Source organism: Schistocerca cancellata, chromosome 7 (assembly GCF_023864275.1).
Source record: "Schistocerca cancellata isolate TAMUIC-IGC-003103 chromosome 7, iqSchCanc2.1, whole genome shotgun sequence".
Lineage (NCBI taxonomy): Eukaryota > Metazoa > Arthropoda > Insecta > Orthoptera > Acrididae > Schistocerca > Schistocerca cancellata.
Genome location: NC_064632.1, coordinates 443,494,969 through 443,510,377, shown reverse-complemented (window position 1 = coordinate 443,510,377; position 15,409 = coordinate 443,494,969). Strand labels below are relative to the sequence as shown.

Here is a 15,409-nt window from a genome sequence, read left to right as displayed (position 1 = left end):
TGGGAGGTAGCTGTGTTCCTACATGTACAATTTACCCCCTACCCTATTACACTCTCAAACGGGGCATGGGAAGAGAGGCTGCCGATAAACCTTTGTACGAGCTATAATTTAACTGCCGCTCGAGATTAACTGAGCGGTCTAGGCCCCTGCAGTCATGGACTGTGCGGCTTGTCTCGGCGGAGGTTCGAGTCCTCCCTCGGGCATGGGTGTGTGTGTTTGTCCTTAGAATAATTTAGGTTAAGTAGGGTATAAGCTTAGGGACTGATGACCTTAGCAGTTAAGTCCCATAAGATTTCACACACATTTGAACATTTTTTTATAATTTATCTAATTTTCTGGCCTCAGTCATGAGGGAGGAAGCAAGTGTTCCCTAATTCTTCTTCGAACATACGCTTTTCGCTGCATCTTCTCTTCTGTTAATCCTACCTAATTCAATGCTCGCCCCCTTACTTTTCAAGTAAGTTTGTTTAAAAATGAATATAAGAAATTTAAGGCTTTTTAGCACTTATTACATTCAACTTACAATTATAAATAATACATAAAATAAAAGAGTAACTCAAACAGTTTTTCTTACAAGTGTTCAATGTGAGAACCATTTGCGGCACATTGAGCCGTCAGGCGAGTTCTTCCCAAACTTTGAACAGCATGTGTGGAGTGGTGGTACCAACAATTCTGTTTTGTCTGGTAGATGAGCTGGTAGCGAGGCATGTACACATGATTCTTTATAAACCCCCAAATGTAAAAATCTCATCGCGTCAGATCGAGTGTGAACATGGAGCTCATGAGAAATAAGTTCTATCTTCCGGCCCCTGCAGGCCAAATGCAGCGGTCGGGTGCAGCACCGTTAAACCAGTCGCATTCTGAGTTATGCCAGTGAGGTGAGGCACCGACTTGCTGCCAAGTAAGTTCTGTTCCGCTTCTTCCAATTGAAGAAAGACCTATAGTTCTGGAGCATCAAGATAAGAAACACCAGTTACAGTTGATTCGCATAAAAAGAAAGGCCCACGAACTTCCCGCTGGGGTATGACACAAAAAACATTAAATATAGGGGAGTCTCGTTACAGCTGTACCAACTCGTAGGGGTTTGCTGACCTCCAGATGCGCAAATTATTACTACTATTATTATTTTCACATTTTCACTTAGCTGGAATGTCGATTCATTACTTAACACGACACGAGCCAAAAAATTTTCTTCGTCATGCAGCAGCATTTCGTTTGTAAAGTTAGCTGACAAGCCGTAGTCTGTAGGCATAAGAACTTTTACCAACTGCAAACGATAAGGTCGCGGTTGTAAGCGTTTCCTTAAAAGTCTCCACAGAGATGTCATAGAAATTGCTAATTCACGACTAGCCTTCTGCACTGAGTTCTTCGGGCTAAGCGTGAAAGACTCGTTCAATACGCTCTTCAGTCACTCTTAGTCGTTCCATGCTCTTCCATTTGCGCACACGTATACAAACTAACCTGTTTGGGTTACTCGTTCATTTGATGTATTGTTTGTAATTGTCAATTGAATGCAGTAAATGCTACAAAGTCTTAAAACCCGTATATTCATTTTGAAACGCCCTGGATATAGGATTTATCCAGTACACAGTAACATAAATTTGTCTACGCATATAATTTAATAATTGCCACTCAACGAAAGTAATTTGAATAGCTAGAAACTACCCTGAATAGTGATGTACACTTTTCACGAGTATTATACTCCATGGCACTTTAAATCAAAGGCCTCTAAATCTATAAGTATCACAATGCATCTAACAATAAAAAAGCTGAGAGGAAGTTGAGCCTTGGTCGCAACGGAGAGTCAATTAAACATGAAAACACACCTAAATACTTAGGAGCTAAACTTGACTGTACACTTTCCTACAGACACCACCCAGAAGAAGTGAAGCGAAAGCTGATATCCAGAAAGTATTTACCAGCCAAACTAGCAGCCAGCTCATGGATTCAGCAGAGTATTGCACCCCAGTATGGGCAGTGAGCGTCAGCACAAATGAAACTGAGTTTGAGCTCAGTGAATCAATGAAGACCACAACCAGCTCAATGAAACCGACCCCCACAACCTGGCTACCATTGCAAGCCAATAGCCAACTACCAACATCTGACGCAAAGGTACAATAAAAAAGGAGTGCAAAAAGATATCAAACCAGTGCATCCCCCAATTCATCATCATGTACACACAAAGGATCGACTGAAGACGAGGACGCAACTCAGGAAAACGATTAAAATGTTAAAAGATTTTGAGGAAGAAACTGCGAAGAAGACCTCCAAAAAATGCATCCCCTATTGCTGACTTGGTTCTGACCTTCAAAGACGATTCTGGACAAGATTAAACAGATGAAGGGCTGGAACCGATCACTGTAAAAGCTCAATGAGAAAGCAGAATCTTGGAAATGATTCTTTCTGTCAGTGTGGTGAATTTCAAACTATGGACCATATTTTACACTGTGCACTTTACGGTTCTCGAAGGAGGAGGGATTAAAGACATCCGCAATATCTCTGGAGAAGCCCTCCAGTGGCTGAATAATCTTCAGTGTGTACAGTGTGTGTGACTGTAATGTGTACTTTCATATGTTATCTGGTTTATAACACCAATATTCAAGAAAGGTAGTAGGAGTAATCCACTAAACTACAGGCCCATATCGTTAACGTCGATATGCAGCAGAATTTTGGAACATATATTGTGTTCGAACATTATGAATTACTTCGAAGAAAACGGTCTATTGACACCTAGTCAATATGGGTTTAGAAAGCATCGTTCCTGTGAAACGCAACTAGCTCTTTATTCACATGAAGTGTTGAGTGCTATTGACAAGGGATTTCAGATCGATTCCGTATTTCTGGATTTCCGGAAGTGTTAAACACTGTACCACACAAGCGGCTCGTAGTGAAATTGCGTGCTTATGGAATATCATCTCAGTTACGTGACTGGATTTGTGATTTCCTGTCAGAGAGGTCACAGTTCGTAGTAATTGACGGAAAGTCAACGAGTAAAACAGAAGTGATTTTTAGCGTTCCCCAAGGTAGTGTCATACGCCCTTTGCTGTTCCTAAACTATATAAACGATCTGGGAGACAATCTGAGCAGCCGTCTTAGGTTGGTTGCAAATGACTCCGTCGTTTATCGACTAATAGTCATCAGAAGATCAAAACAAACTGCAAAGCGATTTAGAAAAGATATCTGAATGGTGCGAAAAGTGGCAGTGGACCCTAAATAACGAAAAGTGTGAGGTCATCCACATGAGTGCTAAAAGGAACTCGTTGAACTTCGGTTACACGCTAAATCAGTCTAATCTAAAAGCCGTAAATTCAACTAAATACCTAGTGTCTACAATTACGAACAACTTAAATTGGAAGGAACACATAGGAAATGTTGTGGGGAAGGCTAACCAAAGACTGCGATTTATTGGCAGGACACTTAGAAAATATAACAGACCTACTAAGGCGACTGTTTACACTACGCTTGTCCGTCCTCTTTTAGAATAGTGCTGTGCAGTGTGGGACCCTTACCAGGTAGGACTGACGGACTACATCGAAAAAGTTCAAAGGAAGGCAGCACGTTTTGTATTATCGCGAAATATGGGAGAGAGTGTCCCAGAAATGATACAGGATTTGGGCTGGACATCATTAAAACAAAGACGTTTTTCGTTGCAATGGAATCTTCTCACGAAATTCCAATCACCAACTTTCTCCTCCGAATCTGAAAATATTTTGTTGGTACCGACCTACTCAGGGTGGAACGATCACCACGATAAAATAAGGGAAATCAGAGCTCATACGGAAAGATATAGGTGTTCACTCTTTCCGCGCGCTATACGAGATTGGGATAATAGAGAATTGTGAAGGTGATTCGATGAGCTCTCTGTCAGGCACTTAATTGCAATTTGCAGAGTATCCATGTAGATGTAGATATAATGACCCGTGTTTTTATACTGTGTGATATATTATCGTAATGTATTTCGATTTTATGATGCATTATGGTCTTCGCCATGTCGAAGGAATACGTATACTGTTCGACGCAGAAAATAAAAACAACCTATACACTGACGTGTGTACCTATTAAGGTACCACATACAAAAATATCTGCACTTATACCCGTCACATCCTGAATATATACTTAGTAAGAGCCACATACTGGAGAACAGCACTCGGAATCGGTCTCACATGTATATTACCAGGCACTTCTTTTACAAATGAATCAAATTCTTTTTATTCCAATGAATCTTAGCTTTGTATCTGCTTTTCCTGCAGTTAGTTTTGCTTGGTCGTTCCACTTCAGGCCGCTGCGGGCAACTACTCCTTGGTCTTTTACTATTGCTACTGTTCCAGAAATTTCCACCAATAGCTCAATGGACCTCTTCGCCTACTTATGCACAATTCGTTACATTTATTTTCGTTCAGTCTCAACTGAAAATCCCTTCATCAATCAGCGATCCTCCGCGGAACGTCCTACATTTCGCTACAACCTTCCAGGTCGTAACTTAGCTAAAGACAGCTTCATCGAATGCGAACAATCTCATGGAACTTAACCAAGTTATCCCCTAGATCATTTATATACTCTTGATGCAAAATTTAAGGACAAAGTAACTTTCGCGTGACGTGTAAATGCCAAGTAACATAGCTCGGTGAAACGTGTATCACGCTTAGAGAGATCAGCTACAGTATAATTCAGAAGGTAACTGAAAGAAATATGCAATGAGGCGAACAGAAATGACGCTTTTCTTCAAAAGTAACGCTCAAGCCCTGGACTTGTGTGCAGATGCTGCAATACGCCTCCCAACGTAATTCACACGTACTCGGTGGGATTTACGTCGGGCTAACGTGAAATCCAGAACATTCGACGAATATCCTCTCGTTCCAAGAGCTTCTCCAATTGCGCGGTTTTGTGGGGTGGAGCACTGTCATCCTTAAAAATGATGTCAGAGCCGAATGCACCCCTGAAAAGACGCACACGGGTCAGTATGCCCCATGCCACATAGTGGAACTCATCGTTTTGATGGCCGGCCGCAGTGGCCGAGCGGATCTAGGCGCTTCAGTCCGGAACCGTGCTGCTGCTACGATCGCAGGTTCGAATCCTGCGTCGGGCATGGATGTGTGTGATGTCCTTAGGTTAGTTAGGTTTAATTAGTTCTAAGTTCTAGGCGACTGATGACCTCAGAAGTTAAGTCGTATAGTGCTCAGAGCCATTTGAACCATCGTTTTGATGGTCCAGGTGTTGTGGTACGGGAAGACATAATATTGTATGGGCACACCAACCTCTAAATCTTTCAACATGGGACACTAACCAGTTACTGTGACACTGTTCTCCTTCCCCATGTGTTTCCTTCGGGTAAGCTTTTGTCCGTGACTTCATTTTTGTGGATTACAATGTGCGACCGCATCGAGTATTGCACGTGGAGGAACTCTTGGAGCGACAGGATATACGGTGAAAGTTCTGGCTTTCCCTTTATCCCGACTTGAATCCCATCGATCAAGTATGGGATGCGTTGGCAATACGTATTGGAGCACATCCACAAGTACCAAGGACCATCTACCAGTTGTTGACCGCGCTGATAAAGAAATGGGACGCCCTACCACAAAAACCCCTTACCAACGTTTGTGATTAGAATCGCAGCGCGTTGCAAAGGATGCAATGCTACCCATCTTGATCACACACCCTATTAATAGCTCTTTCCTGCCTTTTGTAATGTCCAAGAAACAATCGTGAATAGTGATGACGTCTGTGTGCTTATTGTTTTTGTATAACAGTGTCATGTCTGTTCGCTTCATCGCGCATTTCTTTCAGTTTCCTTCAGTATTAGTATATCATATCAGTTCGTTTTATGTATGGTCCAAGTTTCATCGAGCTATGTTACTTGACAGTGACACATAACGCGGAAGTTACTTTCGCTCTTAAGTTTTGCACACCAGTGTTTATTGTAAACAGTAACGCCCCTGCAACTCTCCCTTGGCGAACTCCCGAGATTGGCTTTACATCTATCTATTTCGTCCAGTTTGAAGACCACCGTCTGCTGTTAGGTGTCCGAAGATGCTAAATGAAAATTACATTGATTCATATGTTAGTGTGGATTCGGCAGCTATTTCAGTTCACTGAACAACTTCTACATCTAAATCTGTGTGAGTATTCTGCAATTCGCACTTAAGTGCTTGGCAGAGGGTTCATAGGACCACTTTCAGACTATTTATCGACCATACCGCTCTTGAATAGCATGTGGAAAGAAACATCTAAATCTTTCCGGCCAACTATGATTTCTGTTATTACGATGGTCGTTCCTCTCGTTGTAGGTGGGGGTCAACAAAATATTTCCGCACTCATGGGAGAAAATTGCTTATTGAAATTTCATGAGAAAATCTCGCCGCAAAGAAAAACACCTTTGTTTTAATGATAGCCACCACAACTTGCTCATCGTATTTGTGACACTCTCTTCCTTATTTCGCGATTATTCAAAACTAGCTACCCTCTTTTCGAACTTTTTCAATGCCGTACGTCAATCGTGCTGGGTAAGGATCTCACAACGCGCAGTTTTACTTAAGGAAAGGACGGGAAAGAGTCGTGTAGGCAGTCTCTTTACTGGATTTGTTGCATTTCCTAAGGGTTAGGACAATAAAATGGAGTCTTCGGTTTGCCTTCCCCACCGCATTTTCTATTCCAGTGTATATTGTTCGTAATCGTTATCTATAGAACTGCAGTTGAACCGACAACCTTCAAAAGTTTATGAATTATAGTGTAACTGTAATTTGACGCGATAGTTTTAATACTCATGTGGAGGACATCATCATCTTTATTGTTGAGAAAATAAGTACCACCTACAGATATCTTGTATAAATCACTTTGTAGTTTGTATTTCCTTCTGAAAAGTTTACTAGTTGGTGAACGACTGCAAACAAGCTCAAGTAGCTGCTCATATCGTCTTGTAAATCATTTATGTACTCGTAAATTAATAACAGCAGATGGACTATAACACTTCTTTGAGGAACCTAAATATTAATTCTCTTTCGCTCGATAACTTCCTATCAATTGCGACGGACTGTGACCTTTCTGAAATCGTGCAGTATCGTTTAGTGATTGGCTAAGTGATTTTGATATCAGACATTAGAAAACGCACACGCGGAGCAGGAAGGCATATAACGGAAGACTGTCACACTTACAAAACACTAATGAAGGCTTTTATCCACGTGTAGAGACGCTTCTTGGCAACAGAAGGAACATTAAGCAAAATCAAGACACATTCATGTGGTTTCACGACCTAGAAAAAACTTTCGACAATGTCAGATGTACTGAATTCTGACAGAAATAAAGTATAGGGAAAGACAAGTAATGTATAACATGTTGAAGAACCAAAAAGTAAAAATAATAATTGAAAACCAAGAACGAAGTACTCGGATTAAAAAAGGTGTAAGACAGGTAAGCAGTTTTTCGCTTGTCCAGTTCAATCTTTACATCGTAGAACAAATGACGAGAGTAAAACATAGTTTCAGGAGCGGGATTAAAATTAAGAGTGAAAGAATATCAACGATAGGACTCGATGATGGCATTACGATCTTCAATGGAAGCGCGAGAAAGTTACAGGACGTATTGAACCAAATGAACATTCTACTGAGCACATATTAAGGACTAAGAGTAAAACGAAGGAAGACGTAATTGATGACAAGCATCAGAAATGAAATTAGTGATGAAATAAACATCAGAACTGGCGACCATTAAGGAGACTAAGTGAAGGAATTTTGCTACCGTGGATGCAAATTAATGTGTGACGGACGAAGGAAAGGAGGACATAAGAAGCCGATTAACACAGGCAAAGAGGGAGTTCTGGCCAAGAGATGTCTGCTGGCATAAAATACAGGCCTTAATTTGAGGAAGAAATTTCTGAGAACGTACGTCTGGATCACAGCATTTTATTGTAGTGAATCATGGACAGAGGATGGAAGCGTTTGCGATGTGGTGCTGTAGACGTATGTTGTAGATTGTGTAGACTGATAAGAAATGAGGAGTTTCTTCGTAGAATCAGCGGGGAACGTAACATGTGTGAAAATACTGAGAAGAGAAATGGACCCGGCGATCGGACATGTATTAAGACGTCAGGGAATAATCTCCATGGTACTAGAGGGGACTGTAGAGGATAAAAACTTTAGGGGACTAGAAAGACAGGAATACGTCCATCAAATAATTGGGAACATGGTGCACATGTGCTACTCTGAGATGAAGTGGTTACCACAAGAGAAGAGTTCGTGATGGGCCATATCGAACAAGTCAGAAGACTCCAGAATGAAATTTTCACTCTGCAGCGGAGTATGCGCTGATATGAAACTTCCTGGCAGTTTAAAACTGTGTGCCGGACCGACACTCGAACTCGGGACCTTTGCCTTTCATTCTGGAAACATCACCCAGGCTGTGGCTAAGCCATGTCGCCGCAATATCCTTTCTTCCAGGAGTGTTAGTTCTGCAGGTATGCAGGAGAGCTTCTGCGAAGTTTGGAAGGTAAGAGACGATGTACTGGCGGAATTTAAACTGTGAGGACGGGTCGTGACTCAATCTTGGGCATCTCAGTTGGTAGAGCACTTGCCCGCGAAAGGCAAAGGTCCCGAGTTCGAGTCTCGGTCCGGCACAATGCGTCCGCAGCTCGTGGTCTTACGGTAGCGTTCTTGCTTCCCGCGCACGGAGTCCCGGGTTCGATTCCCGGCGGGGTCAGGGATTTTTTCTGCCTCGAGATGACTCGGGGTTGTTGTGTCGTCATCATTATCATTCATCCCAATTACGGTCGGAGTAAGGCAATGGCAAACCACCTTCACTAGGACCTTGCCTAGTAAAGCGGTGTGGGTCTCGCGCCTCGTCCCCTACGCTCCTCGGAGTATGGGACATCATCATCATTATAAAATGTTCAAATTAGCCCATTCCTTTTGGAAAGTAGAACTACGTACAATGACTTTCAAATGTATGCACGGGGTGTTAGGAAATTGCCTTACATACTTTTAACATTATAAAATGTTCAAATTAGCCATTTCTTTTAGAAAGTAGAACTACGTACAGTGTTTTTCAAATGTATTGCATGGGGTGTTCGGAAATCCCTTACATACTTCTAAGACTTGTAGAGGGTAACAAGAACATAATATTTTGAACAGGAATCCATGTCCGTAAACGTCATTCACGACGTTACAGAGTGTGGAAGTTACAGGCGCCGGCAGCAGTAAATGTGTGTATACACAGGGTGTTCCGTTATGATGTTACAAACTGTCTAGGATGATGGAGGCGGATAAATGAATCAATCTGAAGTAAGGGTCCGTGGTTCTGAAATGAACGAGTCGAAAGTTACAAGCGAAAATCGTTCTGATATATCTGACAGTGGACTACATGTACCGCTACTGTTGCTGCTAAGAATGTAGGGTATGCAACTTTCAGAGGTGGTAGATGGACGAAAACAAGGAAGAAATATTAAGTAAACTCGGGCTCTAAGTGCACACTTGTGGAGCTATGAGCACTTGTACATCTTCGCAACTGTGAGAGTCATCTCATCTACTGAATAAGAACCCGTAGTTCTTGAGGTATACATTTGAGTCCTTGTTTCCCTGACATTGCTTCTCGTTTTGGTCCATACTAACACCTCTGAAACTTGCCTACACTAGAATTAGCAACAACAGTACCGGTACGTGTATTCCACTGTCAGATGTATCAGAAGGATTTTCTCTTCTCGTAACTCTGGACTCGTTCATTTTCGAACCAGAGACCCTTACCTCAAATTTATACATATATCCGTCTCCATCATCCTAGAAAGTCTGTATCATCCTCATGGAATCACACTGTGTATACACACATTTACAGGTGCTGGCGCCTGTAACACTGACGGTCTGTAGCGTCGTTGGGTGACGTTTCCGGACATGGGTTCAGGTTTGTAATGGGAATTTCCGAACATACAGTATATAATATCCTTATTTCACTTTGATATATAATACAACAGCTTGACATGTTCATAGGTGAGATTCATTTAGTGTAAATTACCAATCTGTAAAACATGCTTACAATAATCATATACGAATTGCACAGTTTTGGACGTGTCATGGTGTTGTGCTCTTCCGAAGGATATTGACATCTGTTAAACCACATCTAAGTAGGTTTATGTAACATAATTCTTATATTTTAGATAACGGTATGGCCAAGGTCTAATTTTGTAGCCGGCCGTGGTGGCCGTGCGGTTCTAGGCGCTTCAGTCCGGAACCGCGGGACTGCTACGGTCACAGGTTCGAATCCTGCCTCGGGCATGGATGTGTGTGATGTCCTTAGGTTAGTTAGGTTTAAGTAGTTCTAAGTTCTAGGGGACTGATGACCTAAGATGTTAAGTCCCATAGTGCTCAGAGCCATTTGAACCATTTGAATCTAATTTTGTAAGCTTCTGAAAGTGACAAATTAATTTGTTGAAACTGGTAATGCAAAATAAAAGTATCTGTGCAACTGAAAACTGATTTTTATTCTGAAAAAAAGAAAATACTGCAGTTGCTGGTAAAGTAACAGGTGTGAATAAAATAATAGATCCAATACGTGTTACAAACTAACGAAATATTGATAACAGATTTTTTTATAACACAGGGTGTCTCACACAAGTACCGATTAATGAGCTGTAGTCGAACTGCTTGTGAAGTGGCACACTGTCTCGAAAGTTGGCTACACTGCATTTTATCTGAAAGTTGAGTGCAGCTGTGTGAGTCAGTTGCTGTGAGATGCTTGTATTGTTGAGTTGTTACAGAAATGTGGCAGTTTGCGTTAGAACAGTGAATTGATGTTGTGGAGTGTTACACAAAGGGAGGCTCTATCGAGGAACGTAAACAAACGTTTACTTTTAACGTCAGCTGCAAACGGTTATGTGGACCGCTTGCTTTACTTCATATCAGATGAGGCCTGGTTTCATTTGTCAGGTTACGTAAATTCGCGCAATTGTATATACTTGTCGCAGGACAGTCCACATGTTCTGCATTAAGAACATCTCCACTTAGAGAAGATAGTTTTTCGGTGCGGATTGTCTAGCATGCGAATTGTTGGCCCCATATTTTTCAATTACACTTAAACAGAGCCAGATATCTAGAGATCATTGAGCCTTCCCATGCACAATTAACAGAAGCTGTATTTCAAGGAAATGGAGCAACTGCTCACATATCCAACCAAATTATGGCCCAAATTACTAACATGTTCCCTGAAGACAGAAATAACAGTAGTGGCGTCTGGCTTCCAACGTCCCCGGATTTAACACTGTCTGAGTTTTATTTATGGGACACACTAAAAAGCAAAGTTTATACTGACAGTCCTCGAACAATAGACAATCTTAAACGGAAAATTACTAGAGAAATTAACAACAGCACACATGCAGAATTACAGCATGTTGCTGATGATGTTATCGCACAAAGTCAGCAATGCGTGGATGGCTATGGCCATCACTTCCACCATCTCTTATGAACATGTAACTACATGCTTTTTAATATTACTATTCTCTACAGGGAGCGAAAGGCTATTTATAATTTGTACAGAAACCAGATGGCAGTTATAAGGGTCGAGGGGTATGAAAGGGAAGCAGTGGTTGGGAAGGGAGTGAGACAGGGTTGTAGCCTATCCCCGATGTTATTCAATCTGTTTATTGAGCAAGCAACAAAGGAAACAAAAGAAAAGTTCGGAGTAGGTATTAAAATCCATCGAGAAGAAATAAAAACTTTGAGGTTCGCCGATGACATTGTAATTCTGTCAGGGACAGCAAAGGACTTGGAAGAGCAGTTGAACGGAATGGACAGTGTCTTGAAAGGAGGATGTAAGATGAACATCAACAAAAGCAAAACGAGGATAATGGAATGTAGTCGAATTAAGTCGGGTGATGCTGAGGGAATTAGATTAGGAAATGAGACACTTAAAGTAGTAAAGGAGTTTTGCTATTTGGGGAGCAAAATAACTGATGATGGTCGAAGTAGAGAGGATATAAAATGTAGACTGGCAATGGCAAGGAAATCGTTTCTGAAGAAGGGAAATTTGTTAACATCGAGTATAGATTTAAGTGTCAGGAAGTCGTTTCTGAAAGTATTTGTATGGAGTGTAGCCATGTATGGAAGTGAGACGTGGACGATAAGTAGTTTGGACAAGAAGAGAATAGAAGCTTTTGAAATGTGGTGCTACAGAAGAATGCTGAAGATTAAATGGGTAGATCACGTAACTAATGAGGAGGTATTGAACAGAACTGGGGAGAAGAGGTGTTTGTGGCACAACTTGACAAGAAGAAGGGATCGGTTGGTAGGACATGTTCTGAGGCATCAAGGGATCACCAATTTAGTATTGGAGGGCAGCGTGAAGGGTAAAAATCGTAGAGGGAGACCAAGAGATGAATACACTAAGCAGATTCAGAAGGATGTAGGCTGCAGTACGTATTGGGAGATGAAGAAACTTGCACAGGATAGAGTAGCACGGAGAGCTGCATCAAACCAGTCTCAGGACTGAAGACAACAACAACAACAAAGACGCCTATTGGCTAACGATGACACGGCGGCCGGTTGATACCGTTGGGCCTTCATGGCCTGTTCGGGAGGAGATTAGTTAGTTACGTATTCTCTTTTAGCTAGTTCATTGTTATTCGAATCTCGAGTTTGTGCCAAAGCAGTTTCTTGTGTGATGCACTGTATAGTTTTGTTTCGTGAGTGAACTCGAAACTAAAACCGTTTCAGTGTAACTCTTGGAGGTATCGCCGCATGATTAGAATCCACTGCTCGAGGATAGACTGGCAGAGGAAGCAAATCACCTTGTAGGAGGAAGATCTCGAGGACGTTCCATACGCCCCGCCAGACGTTGACGGTGCCGAAGAAGGAGGCGAGGTGGTAGAGGTCTGCGACCAGCAGCCGCCACGACCCCTGCAGGCGGCCGACCGCCAGGCTGAGCGGCAGCTGCAGCGCGAACGCCACCAGCACCACGCCGTAGCCCAGCACCTGCACAACAGCCAGCCACGGCGCCCTTAAAGCTACAGCTCAAGTCTGCGGCGCAAGCTCGTGTCCGCGCTATCGGATCGACTGCAGCGTTACAGCCGTCCTCACAAAGGACCTGTTCCTCGACGCGAAGCACGCCAGACGTGATGTTTTTCGTGGTTGCTGCATGCTCTGAAACGACTTGGTGCATCTCAATAGAGATGGGTAGTTCGCAAACGAACGGGTGCAAAGGAGCGGTTCACCAAGATGAACGAAAGGACCGAGGAACGAACTCCGAGGAACGATCAGTTCATAGGTCACTTCGGTCGCGGCGGTCTTCTTATAGGTCCCGGGAACGAGGAACGATCGGTTCATAGTTCACTTCGGTCGCGGCGGTCTACTTATAGGTCCCGGGAACGAGGAACGATCGGTTCATAGTTCACTTCGGTCGCGGCGGTCGCTTCGGCAGTTATCGTTCCAGCCTCGGTCGCGTGCTCGTCTCAGTCTCGGTCTCCCTCGGCCGCACTCGTCGTTCTTCGCATGACCACCTGTCTCGGTTCCACTGGCGACTGTTCCTAGTTGTTTAGTATCCAGTTGTTCGTTTAATTCACTGCGCTCGCCCATTTTACATGTGTTCCAAACTGTTCTTGCACTTGGTTCTGGCTACTCAGCGTCCACGACCGGTAATCAAAAAGTATTTGATAGTTACGTAAATTACATAAAAAATACGTTGTATCTAATAGGTACGTCTCTTCAGGTAACAAAAGGGCATATCAGCTCACTTCATTATATCGATGAACAGCAGAAGACATACTTATAACAAGGCAAGTTTTTTTGTTATTCATATATTTTTTGGTTTCATCGACTTGATTTAGCAACTAACTTTCAATAATTTGCTTAATTTTTAGTGTAAAAAAATTCATATAAAACGATTTTCGTTTATCTTTCATATACAAAACATTACATTTAGGAAGGCTCTAATTATTTTTAAGTTTGGTTGTTTCCAATTTGCAATGCTGCTAGTTAGGTTTCTTTGGGAAAAAAAATTGGGTTGTGGGTCATTTTGACTCGGTAGGGAAAGCGGTGCCTCTCCATTTGAAAAGTCATAGATTGCCATAAAATCGTATTTACTTATTATCTCAAAAACATTTGGTCAGAAGGACCTTCCAAACCAAAAACTTTATTACTGCGAACTTAATTATTATTATTATTATTATTATTGCTACATTAACTTTAACAATGCAACATTAAAACCTAAGTTTTACTAAGCGTGTGACGCAAGTATGATGAGAAAACCACATTTTATTTTATGCTTCCATGAAGTCTCTACTTCGCCTACGAACTCAGAGACAACGTGAAGTATATATAGGGTGTAAACGATTATTCTTTACAACGTAGCATAGCTATGCAGTGGAAGTAGAAATGAAGAATTTTATACAAGACACTTGTGGTCTATTAAGTTGGGAAACAGCCACCAACAGATTTACAAGACTACATGTGCTATAGCCCATGCACGTCGCGTGAGATTTTCATGTTCTCTTCTCCAGCTCTGTACACATCGTCATCGATTGTTTCGCAATTGTTGCTTGCATTAGCTTGTTATTTTTTCGCTGCCTAATTATTACATGTTTTTCTGTTTGTTTTTGTCTGCTCGTAACGGGCAACACATCGTCCGTAATTGGCGAGCAGTCTGTACTCCGGTCCGGTTTTCCGTGCGCCACCCTATATTATTTCCCTGCGATCAGCCACACAACGCTACAGTTGGCTAAACGAGAGGTTCTGCAGAATCACTGAAATTACTTCTAAAAGTGTGTAAGAATTCTGTAATGAATAAAAACTCTATACTCCAGGGGGGAGACAAGTGCCCCCTCTTGGTGCCCTCCATCCTTCAGGCACCTACACTACTAGTTTTCAGTTCTTCATAAGAACCATATACCAAGCACAAATGAACGGTGAACGAGTAAAAATGAACGGTTCCCCAAAAATGACGATCAGCAGTGAACTAGTTCCCAAGGATGAACGAGTTTGCCCATCTCTACATCTCAAGGAACGTGATTCTCACCGTGATTTACGACCTCAGTGCTCTCCAGGAGCTGTCTGCGGCATCTGACGAAGTTAAACAGTTCCTTTACGAAAATGACGCTCTTAAAATAGCTGCCTTAACTCTATTAGCGATTATCGAAGGAAAATGGAGGAAATCGCTATGAAGACTCTGGAATCGTCGATGACTTCAATGGCGAATAATGTTGTACAACGCCCGCATCTCGTGGTCGTGCGGTAGCGTTCTCGCTTCCCACGCTCGGGTTCCCGGGTTCGATTCCCGGCGGGGTCAGGGATTTTCTCTGCCTCGTGATGGCTGGGTGTTGTGTACTGTCCTTAGGTTAGTTAGGTTTAAGTAGTTCTAAGTTCTAGGGGACTTATGACAACAGCAGTTGAGTCCCACAGTGCTCAGAGCCATTTGAACCATTTTTTGTTGTACAACGGTGCGA

The 15,409-nt window shown here is 42.3% G+C and overlaps 1 protein-coding gene across 1 annotated transcript in view; it reads right to left on the bottom strand.

The window, feature by feature from the left end:
- Window positions 1-15,409, bottom strand: part of LOC126092820 (uncharacterized) — a gene marked incomplete at its 5' end in the record, with an annotated part of 410,598 nt that overhangs the window by 20,521 nt on the left and 374,668 nt on the right. The window contains one exon of the mRNA XM_049908549.1: window positions 12,761-12,944. Within this exon, the coding sequence (XP_049764506.1) occupies window positions 12,761-12,944 (184 nt within the window). The remainder of the gene's footprint in view (window positions 1-12,760; window positions 12,945-15,409) is intronic.